This window comes from Pyrgilauda ruficollis, unplaced genomic scaffold, assembly GCF_017590135.1.
Source record: "Pyrgilauda ruficollis isolate IOZ18807 unplaced genomic scaffold, ASM1759013v1 scaffold48, whole genome shotgun sequence".
NCBI lineage: Eukaryota > Metazoa > Chordata > Aves > Passeriformes > Passeridae > Pyrgilauda > Pyrgilauda ruficollis.
In genome coordinates this window covers 5,026,684-5,043,338 of record NW_024526377.1, presented here as the reverse complement: position 1 = coordinate 5,043,338, position 16,655 = coordinate 5,026,684, and the positions used below count along the sequence as shown (strand labels likewise).

The following is a 16,655-nucleotide window of genomic DNA, read 5'->3' as shown; positions in this document are numbered from 1 at the left end:
CCATGCAGTAAGACATAGCTACAGATAACACTATAAAAGAGAAGCTCCTTTTCTAATGCAGACCACAAAGCCACATGGTAATTGCACATGGATGCATCTTGTTCACTTCTCATAGTCACTGCAAAGGCTAAAAGACAGGCAGAACAGCGTGACTAAAATATCAATGCCTTAAAAGAATATTTATGCTAATAAAAGTCAAATAATTTGCACCAACAAATTAATTTTATCTAGTCCATAAAATAAATCTCCCTGGCAGTCAAATGTATGAGTGTTTTGGCTCCAAAAATGTGCTGGAGCAAGTCACCAGCTCTGTGCAGTACCGTAGAAGATTTCAGGTTTGCTTATAAGCAGTAATCACACTTGTGAGACACTCAGTAGACCACTGGGATCTTTGGCACTGGTGAAATTATGTGTCAAAAGCCACCCACTCTCCTCAGCTTCTCTGAGCAAGGAGCTGCATTCCCAGCTGCTGGGTGCAAACCCTGGGCCCCTCTCTGCTGAATGCAGAGGGGATCCTTGCACTGACCTCACAGGAGCCTTGACAGCTCTACATAAAATGCCTGATTTTAATGCAGCCAAAGGTAGAGAACAAACTCTACATTGGAAGAGTAGGACATTGCTGTTTGAACTCAGCTTTAACCTCTCTGTGTCTGCAGAACAGGAGTGGCAACACTTCTTTTGCTACAAGGAGCAAACTCTGAAGACTGTGAGCTGCCCAGACCACAGAGGAACTTGCAGCTGCCAGGGAGAAGGGAATGAATGCAGATGAGGGAGATTCTAAGAGTTCACTGTGAAGAAATCAGTATGGACAGGGAGAGGTGGGAAACCCAGAGCTGCTACAAGGGCTATAACCCCAGGGCTTTGCTGGTGCTGCACCTGGGAAGAACAAATTTCTACTCACTCACCCCTAGAAATATCCTTATTCAGCTTTTAGCATATGATTTTATCTGAATATGACTTTCAAATGTGTCTGGAAGAGTTCAAATATGGTGGAACACCACAGCTGAGCACCTTCAAGAAATCTACTTTAGAAAAAAAGGGTTTCTCTATTTTCTTCACATAAGGGGAACAATTGCCTGGCAGCCAGCACATTCCTCAGGCTGGATATGCCTGTAGCTCCAGCAGCAGAGAGGTTTCACTCAGGATAGCAGAGTCAGATGCAACCAGGTCCTCACCAATGGGTATGATATCACAAATGCCATCAATTAAAGAGGGTGTGATACCCCCAATGACATCTGTTAAATAGTGTGCAGACCCAGAAGGAAAACAGACACAGGCGAAGATTTTGTTCTGGTATGAAGGGCTGAAACACCCCTGGAATGTAATTTATCCCAAGATGAGGTCTATTAGACACTTTCTCATCCCATGAACTAAAAATTCTCTTTACAGAATTATGGTACTTTGGTTTTCTGCTGGTGCTCTTGCCAGGGATTTTAATTATTTCAATTACTGTGGATTAAACTTAGAAGATTCAATTATTTCTCCTCTACAAAAACAACATGAAAAAATGGGGATTGTGAAGGACAGAAGTATTTTCACCAACAGCAAGAGGAAATTCTGTTCCTTTTGAATGAAGTGTTGAGCTACAGCAGGATAAGTAATGTGTGGAGATGTGCAAAAAGAAGGAGGGAAGAAAAGGATGCTCTGGACAGAGAAGTTAGAAATTTCCTTTAAGGAGAGAAATTGGTGATGCTGAAGCAACATAACTGCAAGATCTGAAGGGTTAAACTCTGTGTTTACAGAGCCATCCAGTAGGAAACACAGCTGTATCAACAGGAAGTGGAATCTGGAGTCAGAAGTGCATTTTTAAACTTGTCTTTTTCTTTCTCAAACCTACCAAGGAGATTAACAGTGGCGACTTAACAGAGAAAATAAAGACCTCAAATGTGCACACTCTGTAGCAACAAAGGACAGAGAGGGGAGAGGGCAGATCCAGTGTGCTGGCACAGCACTTAGCAGCAGTAGCATCCACTTTCCAGCCCACCATGAAGACATGAAGCCTATTCAAGGCTCAAGGAAGTCTCACATGATGGGAATTTGCTGACATGGGGATGTCTGACAGGCCCTTGGGTCGAGCAGAGCCAGAAGCAGCCAAAGTGCTGTGGACCAGACCTCAATGTCTGTCCATCTCAGCACACAGCCCCACATCTTGCCTGTCCTCCAGGCCACTTTTCTCCTCTCTCCCCTACTCTCCATGGTTGAATATCCTTAAGAAGTTATAATTTCAATTTTGTATTGCTCAATTCCTTCAGCCAAGCTCCCAGCCCCAGAAGAGTGTCCAGCTCTCATTGGTTTCAATACAAAACTCAGACACAAAGTAGAGAAAAATAAAGGGATTTTAGAATATTGGTGTGGATCAGGTTCCTGACCCTACCCAGAGCTCCCATTAGCTTTCCAAGAAAACAGTGGAATTCAGTATTTTAACTGTAATACAAAAGGGCTTTTCTCCCTGTTCACCCTCTTCCTCCATCCCCCATTTCTGATACAGTTCATCACAACTCTACAAAAATGGCAGGAAGTGCATTTGCATTTTTATCAGAAGGTGAGTAAAAAACCTGCAAGTTTTGTTACAGGGCACTTGGAGTGCCCTTCCTACTCAGTCTCTTTTATTAGAAAAAACAAACCACAGACACACAAGCAAGCCAACCTGTTACAAAGAGACTGATGCAAAATGGGAAGGAACAACATTTTATTTTTCCAAATACACTCATTTTGCAAGCCAAGAACTAATGATTTCAAGTCTGCTACAAACTTCATGGTGGTTGGGGGGAGTTTAAGGCTGACATTTAGGGACCAGAGTCTCACCCCCACGTTCACAGAGCCCACAACCATTAAACCCCCAGGTCAAAAGAGAAAACAGATACTGCCTGCTTGGTAGTGGCTGTGGAGAGAGGATGCCTGGGTTTCACAGACACTCTGACACATTTTTACCTTATTTTCAACTATTAAGAGGGATTTAGATCCATATCCTGTTTGGGGTTTTATTTCAGGCAATTACTCAATTCAGGGGAAATGGTGATGTATAATTTCATGCCATAGACTTTAATAGCATCAAATAATCCATATAGATTGGCCCAAAAAATCCCAAAAAACAAACAAACAGAAAAAAAAAAAACCAAAAAACCAACCAAAAAGTAAAAACAAACACTGTCTTACACTTTAATAGCATCAAAGGGAAATAAGATGATCACAAAATATTGCGAGATTTAAAAAGTACCAAAAAGAAATAGGGCTTTCCATAGGCAGAAGCTGAAAATCCAGGGCAACTGCCAGGAGGCAGCAGGATGTCCATAACATTAAGATCATTCAGAATGTCTGCTATTCAAATATCTCAGAAAGATTTATTCAACGTTCGTGAGAAGGGAATAAAAGAATGGTTTTGTTCCAAAACAGTGTTTCCTTAGCACTGAACTGGTGTTCCAGGGAGTTCCCATCAACAGATGTTCTGAGAAGGTCTCTGCATCTCAGGTTTAAGGGAAATCTCTTTTTAATAGTTTGGCTACTTGATAACATTCTTTAAAGAAAACCTTGAATTCAGATTCAAAATTTTCACCTTGATGTTCTCTTAGATTTGTAAAGTTTCCTTACTTTGTCATGGGCAATTTCACCACATCTGGTCTGTGTTGGTCTGGATTTCCATAGAGCTCACATTTAAAATTCAACAGACCTGGCACGGGAAAGTTCCTTCTCTTGGCTGCTAGCTCATGGCTAGGAAAAGAATTCTTTCCCTTTCTGAAAATCAGCAGCACTTGGCTGAGGATATTTGGCATGCAAGGCTTGGATAAAGCAGGTTATAAAGGTGGTTATAGAGGTGGGTATAGAGGTGGGCATAAAGGTGGGTGTAAAGGTGGGTATAAAGGTGGGTATAGAGGTGGGTGTAAAGGGGGGTGTAAAGGTGGGTGTAAAGGTGGGTGTAAAGGTGGGTGTAAAGGTGGGTATAGAGGTGGGTGTAAAGGTGGGTATAGAGGTGGGTGTAAAGGGGGGTGTAAAGGTGGGTGTAAAGGTGGGTATAGAGGTGGGTGTAAAGGTGGGTGTAAAGGTGGTCAGCTCCCAGTGCAGTGACAGCTCTGAATCAGGCATTTGCTCCTACCCTGGAGCCCACGTCAAGGGGTGGCCACTGGAGCTGGGGGTGCCCAGGCCCTGAGGTCACTGACTGGGGTTCATCTCCCTTGGCAGCCCCACACTGTGGCCCTGGGAGACAAAGAGTCCCTGCTGCTGACAGGAGAACACCACGGGGTTCTCTCAGCCACGTTTTGGCTGCCCAGAGCAGCAGCTGAGCACAGCATCAAGGGTGAGCAGCCAGCAGGGAGACAGAGCCAAAGGGAGCTTGGAGAGAGGATCACCTGGATAACTCTCCCGTGTGAGGCCTGGGACATGGGCTGATCCAAACAATCTTCCTAAGGGATACTTTTTTTTTTTCTTTTTAGTGAGAACTGCTCTGGAGGAGCAGTCAGCAGAGTGATGGCTTTGGGCAGCATCCTGTCCCATGTGCCATGAAAGAGAAGGCAGCAGGGGTGATGAGTCCCTGAACAGGGAGAACAGCCTGTTCCTGAAGATCTGGCCCAGAAACAGCAAAAAAAGCAAATTTGTGCCATGGGAATGAGGGGCTTTAGAAGAAGTCAGAGCCAGCTCTTGAGCCAGCCTGGGCTTTGCACTACAGCCTTAAACCAGATGTGCCTGAAGCTCAGATCCTCTTTTAACACACAACAGAAAGCCCCAAAAAGCAGCTGTACCTTCCCTACCACCCCTAACAAAAGACGACACATTGCAAATGTGGAAAAAAGAAAATAGAGAGAGGCCTTGAATTTTACAAGACTTTGGGGGCAGAACCTTAGCTTTTGAATGAAATACAGTGGAAACTACAAGTAAGGAAAAGAGAACAATTCCTGGCACAAATTCACTAAGAAAAAAAGAAAAGGAGTGAAATTATAAGATAGAAAAAGGATGAATTGAGCTGGATAATTAATTCCTTGGATTCTAAAGTCAGTGGAAACAACTGAAATTCAAAGCTTTGGTAAAAAGAGACACCAGAGAAAAAACTGTTGCAAGAATTAAATATGAAGGCTGGTGCACTTAAAGGTATCACCTCTCCAGCTTGGAATGAACATACATCACATGCACAAGCAAGAAGAACGTGTCACATTCTGATTCCAGGAGGGATTACTCATGGTGGAAAGAAGCAACTTTCATGAGGCTGATATTATTAAATGATCCTGTTTTAATCTGGGGGCCCCAGAAGTGAAGTGACTGTCCCACAGGCAGACAGGATATCTGTGGCAGAGCCAGAAATAGCAGTTAGATTTCTTGTTCCTACACTGTAACCATACCACGATCCCTCCTCCTACACACAGCTAATAGACTAAGTCACTGAGTTCTTCCTGGATGCAAAAAATAAATTGTTCCACTGAGCTGCCTCTCAGGTGCTGTCAGCTCAGCAAAGCCAGTTTCTTAGTGTTTGCATTTCAACCCTCACGTGCACCTGATGTCTGCAAAAAGGCAGAACTCTTTCACCTCTCCAGCACCTTCAAATCCCACACATCACTGGTGATCAGCAGTTTATAGCTTGATGGATCTGTGCAGAGTGATGAAATGGGTCTTGCACAGGTTATTCCCTCTTACTTGCAGGCAGCTCTGATAGTGCTGAGACTAAACCAAGCAGGTGACAAAATTCCTGTTCGTGAACCAGAGACCTGCTGGCACTATGAATGCCATAACACAGAACATAAAAAAAAGCCAAACAAAACAGGACTTTGCTCAGGCCAGGGTATTGCTGCCACTTCCCCATCCCAAACCAGCTTGGAAAGTGGCAATATCTCAGCCTTTAAACAGTTAAGGCTGCTGCTTCCAGCTATGGGGGAGGACACCAGCTGCGCGGTCTGTCTCTCGGAGGATGAAGAAGAATTGCTAATGATGTGGTTGCTGACGTCCTGGTCTGCCACAGCCCCGACACGCGAGGGCAGTGTTGGTGCACAAATGATGCTCCCAGCAGAGCCCTGCTTCTCCCGAGCATCCCCGGGGCCAAGGCTGCTCCACGGACACCATTTGTACCAGAAAAACCACACTGGGGAAGCGGATGGGGAGGGGGCAGGAGGTGTTAAGCCAGGATATTTCTATCCTGTCAGCTCCCACTGCAGAGGCAGTTTTTCTAAGGAGGTTTCCCTTGTATGTTAGAGGGTGAACAATGAAATCATAATCAACCCCTTTATGATCATACAGTCACATGTGAATGAAACAAATTCAATTATTTAATAACTGCTCTATAAAATGTTACCGTTATCGAGGATGCAGTGGTTTTAAAGGAATCTCAACTTTGCTGCTGTAGTATCCATTTACTCCTCTAAACACATACTCCAGACTCCCAGATGATACTCTGGCAAGCATTTTAATATAGCTGGGACAGGGAGAAACAGTGAAAAATACAGTACAAACATCTCCTCAAGTGCAAGCAGACTCTCTGTATGATATGTATGGAAAAACTGACACAAACCAAAAAAATGCAAAGGGAGTGGGGGGTGCATATATGCATGTATGTACTATGTATATATATATATATGTATAGACACACACACGTAAACCACACAGAATTAAGCATATAATCTTTAAAAAGCAGAAACATCTTATTTGAGCCTGAAACTAGGCATTGTTCTACCACAAACCCAGGAGTTCACCCACACCCAGGAAGCTTTGGTGGGCAAGGAATTCACGAGCCTTCATAAGCAGGATCACACCACCTCTGTGGGGAACCCCAGTGCACTGAGCAAAAACAGCACAGGTTTTTATGCAAAATCTGGAAATATAAGCCAAGAAACCTCCCAAATTCCACTACCTATGACCCCTTTATCAGGCTCAAGGACTGCTGTGCCTCATAGAAGTAATGTAATTTTAAAAATGTGCCCTTGGGACACCACTAGAACAGTGAAAATTAACAGTGAACAGTGCCAATAAATGAACTGCAGTGTTAAATAGCAGAGATGTCATTTTATATTTAACTACTAAGGTCAAATGTGGAAATAAAACTCACAGAAAGGAGCCCAATTAATTTGCCCTTACTTATTTACTTCAGTGTTTATCAGCCCACACACAGATGCTGTGGGTATGATCCAGTCCTGTAAGTCCAAGATCTTGCAGGAAATATTGCTAGCAGTACTTATCAATAAATCACCTGCTGAATGGCCAAACTAGTTAATGAAATCTGGCTATTTTCCTAATTATTGTTTTCCAGCCTTTCTTTTCCCCCTCATTAAAACGTAACTAAAGAATTTTATCATGTAATCCATTTGCAGATTCTCAGCACTGGCTGCAGTTTTTGTGGTTTGGTCCTTCCTTGCTAAACAGCTAAAATGACCCAGCTGTTATTCTCAACCCCAGGAACTGGTAGCCTGGGGGCAGCCAGGAACATGTGCCAGCCATTCAGAGGAGAACTTAATTCTGCCCGTATGGATTTCAAAGTCTCTGCCTCCTTATCAGCCCAGACACAGAGTTCCCTTTGTCACAGCTGATACAAGCTGGAAATCATAAATGTGAGCTATAGCCTGCTTGGTCATCACACACCCAGGAATATACTGGTGGACTTGAAAAAAACAGAAAGGAGGATTTGCAAGTCCAAAACCTCAGCTACAGAGTGACCTCATGTACCCACAGCTATGAGAATGCCAAGGACACATCAGGCATTGCAGTGATGATGGCACAGGGCTGTAGAGCACAGCCAGGAGATGCTATGGGATAGTCATGGCACTTTCTGGGGAAGTTCCCAGTCTCTCTGCAGAGCCCTGGTGTATTATTGCTCACCCAGTGCAAGAAGGCTGGTCCCTACACAGATAAAACAAGCTCAACAGAGTCATTGCTTTGGGTGGTTAGTGTTGTCCCCAAAAGGCATCAAACTCTGTTCCAGCAAAGCCATGCTCCATTTCTTACTCTATATTCTTCTTTTCACAGGCCAAGGATATCTGTGTGGAGAAGAGGAAACTTCAGCAAGAGAATAAAACCACTCCCCTACCTATCCTGCCATCACTTGTAACTCAAAAGCTTCATTAATAAACAACAAAAAGAAAAGCCTGATTGTAGTGTGGAAAACTACTGTGGTAGAGCATGGAAAGAACCAAAAGTTTTAAGCCATGCAGAAATTAAAATGTGAGTTCATTTACAAGTTCTAGAAAAGGGAGAGTGCAACAGTTCATGCAGCTACAAATTATTGCTACCTTCTAAAGAAAATAAAATCAGATGTTTAATAATGGTAGTCAGTGAGTCATTCAGAGCAGTTTTGGTCAAAGCTGTGAAGCCTGTGTGGGCTGCACTGTTCCTGGTGGCATACAGCTAATTTTCTGTCAGGCATTGTACAGAATTACAAAACTGGTTACTAGTCCTGACTTTACTGTGTTCTTTTCCTTATACACAGATACTGCAAGGTGCAGGGGGTAATGGGTTTAAACTGAAGGAGGGGCAGTTTGGATTAGACATAAGGAAGATTTTTGGAAGCGTGGCTGAACACTGGCACTGGTTGCCCAGAAAGGTGGTGGGTGCTCCATCCCTGAAAACACTGATGGTCAGGTTGGAGGCCTCTGAGCAGCCTGGTTGAGTTGAAGATGCCCCTGCTTATTGCAGCAGGGTTGGACAGTTTGACCTTTAAAAGTCCTGTCCAACCCAAAACATTCTATAATTCTATGACTACATATGATATTTACATATTTCTGAATCTGTGTAAATACTACAAATGTTTAATAATGGTAGTCAGTGAGTCATTCAGAGCAGTTTTGGTCAAAGCTGTGAAGCCTGTGTGGGCTGCACTGTTCCTGGTGGCATACAGCTAATTTTCTGTCAGGCATTGTACAGAATTACAAAACTGGTTACTAGTCCTGACTTTACTGTGTTCTTTTCCTTATACACAGATACTGCAAGGTGCAGGGGGTAATGGGTTTAAACTGAAGGAGGGGCAGTTTGGATTAGACATAAGGAAGATTTTTGGAAGCGTGGTTGAACACTGGCACTGGTTGCCCAGAAAGGTGGTGGGTGCTCCATCCCTGAAAACACTGATGGTCAGGTTGGAGGCCTCTGAGCAGCCTGGTTGAGTTGAAGATGCCCCTGCTTATTGCAGCAGGGTTGGACAGTTTGACCTTTAAAAGTCCTGTCCAACCCAAAACATTCTATAATTCTATGACTACATATGATATTTACATATTTCTGAATCTATGTAAATACTGAGTCAAGCCACACAGTTGCATGTTAGAGATAATAATAAAACAATCCAATAATAAAACCATCCAATAAAACAATCCATCATATCTACTTGGAAGCCTTTCACTGGAGATTATTTCAATATGTTTGGAAGGGAAAGGGCAAATTTACTTTAAGATGAGTAGGAGGAGTTTGTTTCATGCTGGACCGAGAGATCTTGCTGCACCTTCCCATCAGAAAGCATGAGATATTTTTTCCTAGGAATCCTGTGAATTTGCAATGCAAGCTCATAGGATAAGGTCCTTTTGCAGTGCTGGAATTTCACTGTGCAGGTGTCCAGCAACATCAGGATCCAGGTGACTCACAACTCTCTGTGGATGAGCCCACAATTATTTCTGCAAATACCTCTCAGGTTTCCTTTTGGCCTTACTGCTCACCATCCTGGATTTCATGAAACTTGGCCTTCCAACTTGCTCATCTCTTGTTTGCTTTATAGGTTAAGTGGAATGACAGACCCAGACTAATAAAACAGAAGAACAACGTGGGAGCTATTGAGAAAGAGAAGAGGAACTGAGATGACCACAGAGTCCTGGAATGCATTACCAACCCAAGTATTAGAAATTCATTATTTGAGTTGTGCCACAAAGTTCAGCTTAAGTGCTATCTTCTTCCACAGCTATTTCAGCCTAAAGGCTCTCCTTTCCTTCCCCAACCACAAGAATATTTACTCGTGGGACAGAGTCAGTGGCTGGCACCCACAGAGGTAAAAATGCCTTTTTCCCCTTTTACTTCCCCACACCTTGCCCAGATGCAAGGATTACAAAGCCCAGCAGTAGTCTACAAGAAAATACAGGGGATTAAAAGGACTCCAGAAACTTCATCTAGGATGCCAGAACACACATAACATTTCAGTTTGGATGCAAACAAAGAACAGAGCACCAGCAGAGGTACATCCCAAAGCTGGGAGACCACCAGGCTGTAGAAGAACCTGTGATCCTCACCCATAGCTAGGAAACTCAGAGCAGCACTGAAGAATACCTGCACAGAGCTCCTAAAGCAGCAGTCACAGTCCCTTGACCCTGCAACACATCTGTAAAAATCAGATCTGTGATCTCCTGCAGCAATGGGGAGCTGAAGAGAACTCACCTCAGGGTGCAGCAAACCCAACATGTGAGGAAGGAATGATGGGGAAATTGGGTGCTGGAAGACCAGTGCAGCTTGGTGGACATCAGAACCCAGAAAGGAAACAAATGGGTAGCATTTCTTTGGGCCTATCAGCTACCAGTCAATGTTTCTACTCAACAGAAAGGGAAAATTGTGCTTTTAAGATAAGGGCCATAAGAATGAGGATACTTGAATTATATCATATGAAAGCAAAGATGGAGGCAGGAGGAATAAATGAATCCAGGATACCTACCCAACTTCCTACTGACAAATCTGAAAGACTGAGTAAAATCTCACCCTGCTTTCTGGCCCACACCATGAGACACTGTCAGGTTCAATATTCAAATGTATCTTCAGCTGAAGCTTTGGGAGTCCAGCTTTTGCCAGGCCACAGCTGCCAAGGTTCACATACATTTCTTGGGTTTACAAACAGCTTCAATTCCACTCATGCATGAGAGCCAGGCTGTCCAGACAGGAATGCTCAAGACCCCTCTGGGACACTGAGACATCCAAAAGGAGCAGTTCCCAGTAAGCTGAGCCTGGCAAGAAGTTAAAGCAACTCTTAACATCCTAACATGGGAACCCAGAGCTTCTGAAGAACAAAGACAAATGTCCCATATGGCCATAGAGGACTTCTGAAATTTTTGACCATAGCAAAACTTTCTGACTTCTGAAATTTTTGACCTTCCTGAGGAAGGCAGGAGAAATTAAACATGCATGAGTCCTTGAAAGGACAGACACACAGAATCATCAAATAAATCTCACACTTTTGCTAAAATCCATAGCTATCACTTTTAACTAATGCCTTCTCCTGGAGAAGCCTCCCCTGAGGGCTGGACTGCTGCAGTGTGGAATGGGGACAGGACCTGTCCCAGGGGACATTAACAGGCACAGCTGTGAGGAGGGTGAGGAAACCAATCCCTGTCCACAGTTCTGTTGTGGTCCATGCTGGAAAAGATATTGTTTCACACGACCAAAGCAAATTCAGACACTTGCAGGAGAAATTATGAAAGAAAATGCACCAGGTCCTACTTCTTTCAGCAGAAACTCTCTGTGTGTGTCTGTGTGTGTGTGCGTGTGTACTTAGGAAGCATCTTCATCAGAAACAGACTTGGGTGTGGGCCTCTGATCCACGTGAAGAACATTCAGTGCTACCTTCAGGATGTTGCCTTAGCAATGATTTCACCCTGCAAGTGCATGTGTGAGGGGGGTCTGCCAAATGAAAGATCAGCTTTGGGAAGGCCCTGTGCACAATGCAGCCATACCCATGCGAGCTGTGCCTGCCAGCTTCAGGCCTCAAGATGTTCATTTCCATCGCTGAATCTTCAGCTGCTATACCCAGGGCAATTTAATTGTTGTCTACAATTTATGGAAGTGTAGGATAAGAGCCCCTCTACAGAGAAGTGTATCCAGTCTGCCTCTGGTAACCAGATGTTGTCAAGCAAGAGGGAATAGTGGGAAGGTTAGAAGGAGAAGGCACAGCAGTTCTGAACCTGTGCTGCCTGATATTATCTGTGTGTCATTAGCCATGGTGCAAACCAGGAGAATCCTTTTAAGAAGAACTTAACAGGTAAAGCTCAGCTCACCCTCCCTGGAGAGCCATGGGATTTTTGCAGGGCAGAATAAAGGTGTCACTTTTTCTTTTCTTTGTGTTTTTGTTTTGCTTTGTTTTGGCTTTTTGTTTATGTTTGGTGAAAATATAATTTTTCCTGGAAGAGCCCAAAGAAATTTTAAAATTTTTCCCTGCTACCAAATCCAAATATTTTAAAGATTAAATTCTTGGCTTTATATCTGTAAGATAAATCTCATAATAGAAGGAAAAAGAACATGTGGTTCTTAACACACAGCCTGAGGCAGCTCTGAGCCTGGGTCATTATCAGTTACTATGTAGTGAAATAGGTGTCCACAAATGAGATGGTGCCAAATAAAACTATTTTTGAGCATCTATTTCCTCCTTCCCACCCATCAAAGCCAAAAGCTTTGCATTTGTGTACCATGACTGCCATCACATCAGATAAATCAATACCTGCCTACTAACAGATGTGATGAAGAACAACTTGATTCTTTGTTTTCTTTCTCTATTTGAGAAGTCTGCAAGTTTGCATTCACCCTATTATTTTTTTTATTTTAGATTGTCAGATGCACACACCACCCATTCTTTCACTTCAAATGTTTTAGAAACCTCCAATGCTGTTCTTCCTACATAAACTCCTTTACTAATTTTCTACAAAGTGCAGAATAGTTTCTTTAATCATCACCCTGGTTTAGGACATTTTGTCCTTTCTGCACAAGTGGTCTCACACTTCTGAGTCATCAGGGCTCAAGACTGAAGATGCTGGCTCTAACTCCTCAATGTGCAACACTGAAAGGAGCCAACACATCCAGTTTTAAAGTCCTTGCTGCAAAAATGACTCAGACACTGAGGAATCAGCCTGGTTGAAGTGACTTAGGCTCCCATGGTCTCTGTCCTTATAACTATATTTAAAAAAAAAAAAGTATTTCAAGAAATTTTTCAAAACTTACACCTAAAATTCCAGCTATATTCAGTTATTTTTTTCTTCATAAACCCATCACCTGTGCAGTTTTGCCCTAATAAAAACCCCTGTTGATAAAATTCTTTAAGAACTGAATAACTGCTTGTAGTTTCCAACAGTACCAGGAGATGCAGAACCTGAGAGTTGCCATCTGAGATGCCTTTGAGACCTGCCTGACCTTATATTATCTCCTCTACATTTCTCCCTGGAAAAGGAGAGTCAACCCTCTTCTTTCCCAGTGGAACATCTTTTTCTGTTCGTAGTTCCTCCTATATGTGAAGAGTGACAAGTCTCCAGGGAGACCACAGGGCTTTGCACAATCTAACAGATGTGATGAAGAACAACTTGATTCTTTGTTTTCTTTCTCTATTTGAGAAGTCTGCAAGTTTGCATTCACCCTATTATTTTTTTTATTTTAGATTGTCAGATGCACACACCACCCATTCTTTCACTTCAAATGTTTTAGAAACCTCCAATGCTGTTCTTCCTACATAAACTCCTTTACTAATTTTCTACAAAGTGCAGAATAGTTTCTTTAATCATCACCCTGGTTTAGGACATTTTGTCCTTTCTGCACAAGTGGTCTCACACTTCTGAGTCATCAGGGCTCAAGACTGAAGATGCTGGCTCTAACTCCTCAATGTGCAACACTGAAAGGAGCCAACACATCCAGTTTTAAAGTCCTTGCTGCAAAAATGACTCAGACACTGAGGAATCAGCCTGGTTGAAGGGACTTAGGCTCCCATGGTCTCTGTCCTTATAACTATATTTAAAAAAAAAAAAGTATTGCAAGAAATTTTTCAAAACTTACACCTAAAATTCCAGCTATATTCAGTTATTTTTTTCTTCATAAACCCATCACCTGTGCAGTTTTGCCCTAATAAAAACCCCTGTTGATAAAATTCTTTAAGAACTGAATAACTGCTTGTAGTTTCCAACAGTACCAGGAGATGCAGAACCTGAGAGTTGCCATCTGAGATGCCTTTGAGACCTGCCTGACCTTCTTATATTATCTCCTCTGCATTTCTCCCTGGAAAAGGAGAGTCAACCCTCTTCTTTCCCAGTGGAACATCTTTTTCTGTCTGTAGTTCCTCCTATATGTGAAGAGTGACAAGTCTCCAGGGAGACCACAGGGCTTTGCACAATGTGCACAGTGACCTGCCTGGCGCTACCACTCCATGGATGTCTCTGCAGAGTTAGAAAGATCTTCATTACTGTTGTGATTATGCCAGCAAAGATAAAAACTATGGATGATGAGGTGGGGCAGTGTTGGAGCTTTACCAGGACTCATCTGTTATGACACTCATGACTTAACTAAAATATCTCATGAGCAGGATGGCCATGCCAGCTAAATAGTCACAATATCCCAAAATAATTGCAATATTCCTTGCCCTTAATCAGACCAAACTAAGAATTCTCTGCTCCCAAAAGTCCTTTCAATACTACACAAGCTAAAGGAGTCCCTCCCAGATTCTCTCCCCATCCCCTCTCACTGATCTGTGCTGTACACATTTTTCATTCTTGTTTCCCCACTCCCTTGTATATGACAAACAGAAACTTGCTTTTTCTCAGCCTACCAACCCCCCATCACATCCCAGTTCAGGCATGGAGAGGGTCCAGAGAAAGCCAGTTCATTACTGGGGAGAAATTATCCCCACTCAGTGGTTTCTAAGCGCAGCCTTCCAAGTTTCCAGCCCCATGGGTGTGTTTAGGAGGTGACAGTGTCCCCGAATGCTCCAAGGGGCAGCTCCACCTGCTCTGTTCAATGGAGAGCCTGAGCTGGAACTACTGAGACCCAGAAGACTTTTGAGGCTATTTTTAAAACTGTTTTGAACTCTTTTTAGATACTCTTTAGACCAAACATGCTGCTAGGAGCATCTGGATTGCACTCACTTGCCTACCCCCTCAGCAAGTGCATGTTCCTGCATGTATTGACACACTCACAGAGATTTTCATGCCACAGCAGGTTTTTCACAAGAATCTTTGATACCAAGGGAACCCAGGACAATCATTGCACAATTTACAAGGCTTGCAGAGATCACTCTAGTGACAGTGCTTGGGGGGATGGGGGGCACCTCCCTCCTTTGATTTTTTCCTTGCTGAACAAAAATGAGCTGTGGTAAGAACCAACTTCCCGCAGGAGCGCAAGACGTGCAGTTTGCTTGCTGTCGGTTTTGTGGCGTGTTTTATTTTACAGAAGATGCCCTGTTACCAGCATCCACGCAGGACTTATCTCTGTGCCATCTGCTGTCACCCAGGTGCGCTGCTTTCCTGGCTTAGAGTCTCTCACAAAACACGAGCCAGCCCCTGATGCCAGCAGCCCTGCCACGCAAAATCCCCCGTGCAGAGCGGCTGGTGCCGCCCCGCTCCGAGCACAGGGATGCTGTGACATCCCGCTGACACGTGCCTGCCTCCGGAACACCGCACCCCGAGCTGGGTAGCCCAAACGGGTCTCTGACATCCCACTCGCTCCCGGGTCCCCAAAGCTCCCTGAGCCCCGAGGGCAGCGCTGGCTCCGGGGATGGGGACAATGCTTGTCCCGCCGGAGCCGCACGCTCCCCACGGCTGCTCTCAGCCCAGCCGAGCTGCGGCGAGCACCAGCAAAGGCAGAGCAAAACTCCGGCACCTTTGGGAATCAAGCGGCTTCCCCGGACCGGTTTTTCCAAAGAGGAGGGTGAGGAAAGCGGCTGCTGCTGCAGGAGCAGCAGCTCCAAGAGATCGGGAGGGATCAAACCCTCCTCCCTCGCCGGCCCCGAGGCAGCGCCGGGAGCGGCTCCACCTGCGGGAGCGGCGGCACCTCCGGGACCCGGTGCCGGTCCCGGTCCCGTCACGGCTTCGCCCCGCCCCGGTACCGGCACCGGGGCTGCCTGGTGCCGGCACTCCTGGGCACCGCCGCCCCTCGGAACCTGCCCTTTCCCCTCCACGCCGCTCCCCGACAGCCTCAGCCGTGCTGCTTCGGGCAGCAGTGGGGGATCCTCCATCCTTCTTTTGCTCCATGGCACAAATAGTAGCAATAAAAAGGAAAAAAACCCTACAGTTTTCTGTGCTGATCCACCTGGATGCTTGTGAAGAGCTCGACTCTGAGACATTTCTGCATCCTTTCCCTTTCCTTTCCCTTTTTCCTTTCCTTTCCTTTCCTTTCCTTTCCTTTCCTTTCCTTTCCTTTCCTTTCCTTTCCTTTCCTTTCCTTTCCTTTCCTTTCCTTTCCTTTCCTTTCCCCCCAGCCAACCTTTCTCTTCCTGCTCTCCCACCTCCCCGAATCTTCCCAGTGCCCACCTTCCCACACGCAGCACCCTCGGCTCTCCCAGCCCACCCTGCATTAAACCCCAGAGTGTTTGCAGAAGGGAAGACAGCTCTCCCCGGCAGTTTCCAAACTCACCTGCAAAATGCTGCTTGCTGCTAGAATCCAGGGCAAAAGCCACCTCATCCCTGGAAGCCGGGATTAAATGCATTTGATTGAACCCAGATTTAGAGCCGTTTTGAACAAAAACACCACTTTGGGGAGTGCAGAGCAATCCTGAACTGGCAACCCAGCCTAGGCACTCTGCCTTTTTCTCTTGGCTCTTTGGGGATTTTATTAAAGACAGACCTGACGTCACGGTGAAGGACAAGCCCTGCATTTTTCCTCTGGAGAAACTTTTCCTGCCTTCACTTCTTCATTTTTGTGTGTGGTGTTGTCCCACCTCCTGCATTTCAGTGCATCGCCGTGAGCCAAAGGGCTCTTAAAGGGAAAGCTGCGGCGCCGGGGTCCAACACGCTGCGATTTTAGCCCAGCTCCGAAAGGCT

At 44.7% G+C, this 16,655-nt stretch overlaps 1 protein-coding gene across 1 annotated transcript in view; it reads right to left on the bottom strand.

Annotated features, from left to right (window-relative positions):
- The window catches only part of CCN4 (cellular communication network factor 4), a 35,265-nt gene extending 18,860 nt beyond the window's left edge, over positions 1–16,405 (bottom strand). Inside the window, exon 1 of the mRNA XM_041479389.1 lies at positions 16,249–16,405. Within this exon, the coding sequence (XP_041335323.1) occupies positions 16,249–16,296 (48 nt within the window). The 5' untranslated portion in view covers positions 16,297–16,405. The remainder of the gene's footprint in view (positions 1–16,248) is intronic.
- Between the last annotated feature and the right edge of the window lie 250 nt (positions 16,406–16,655).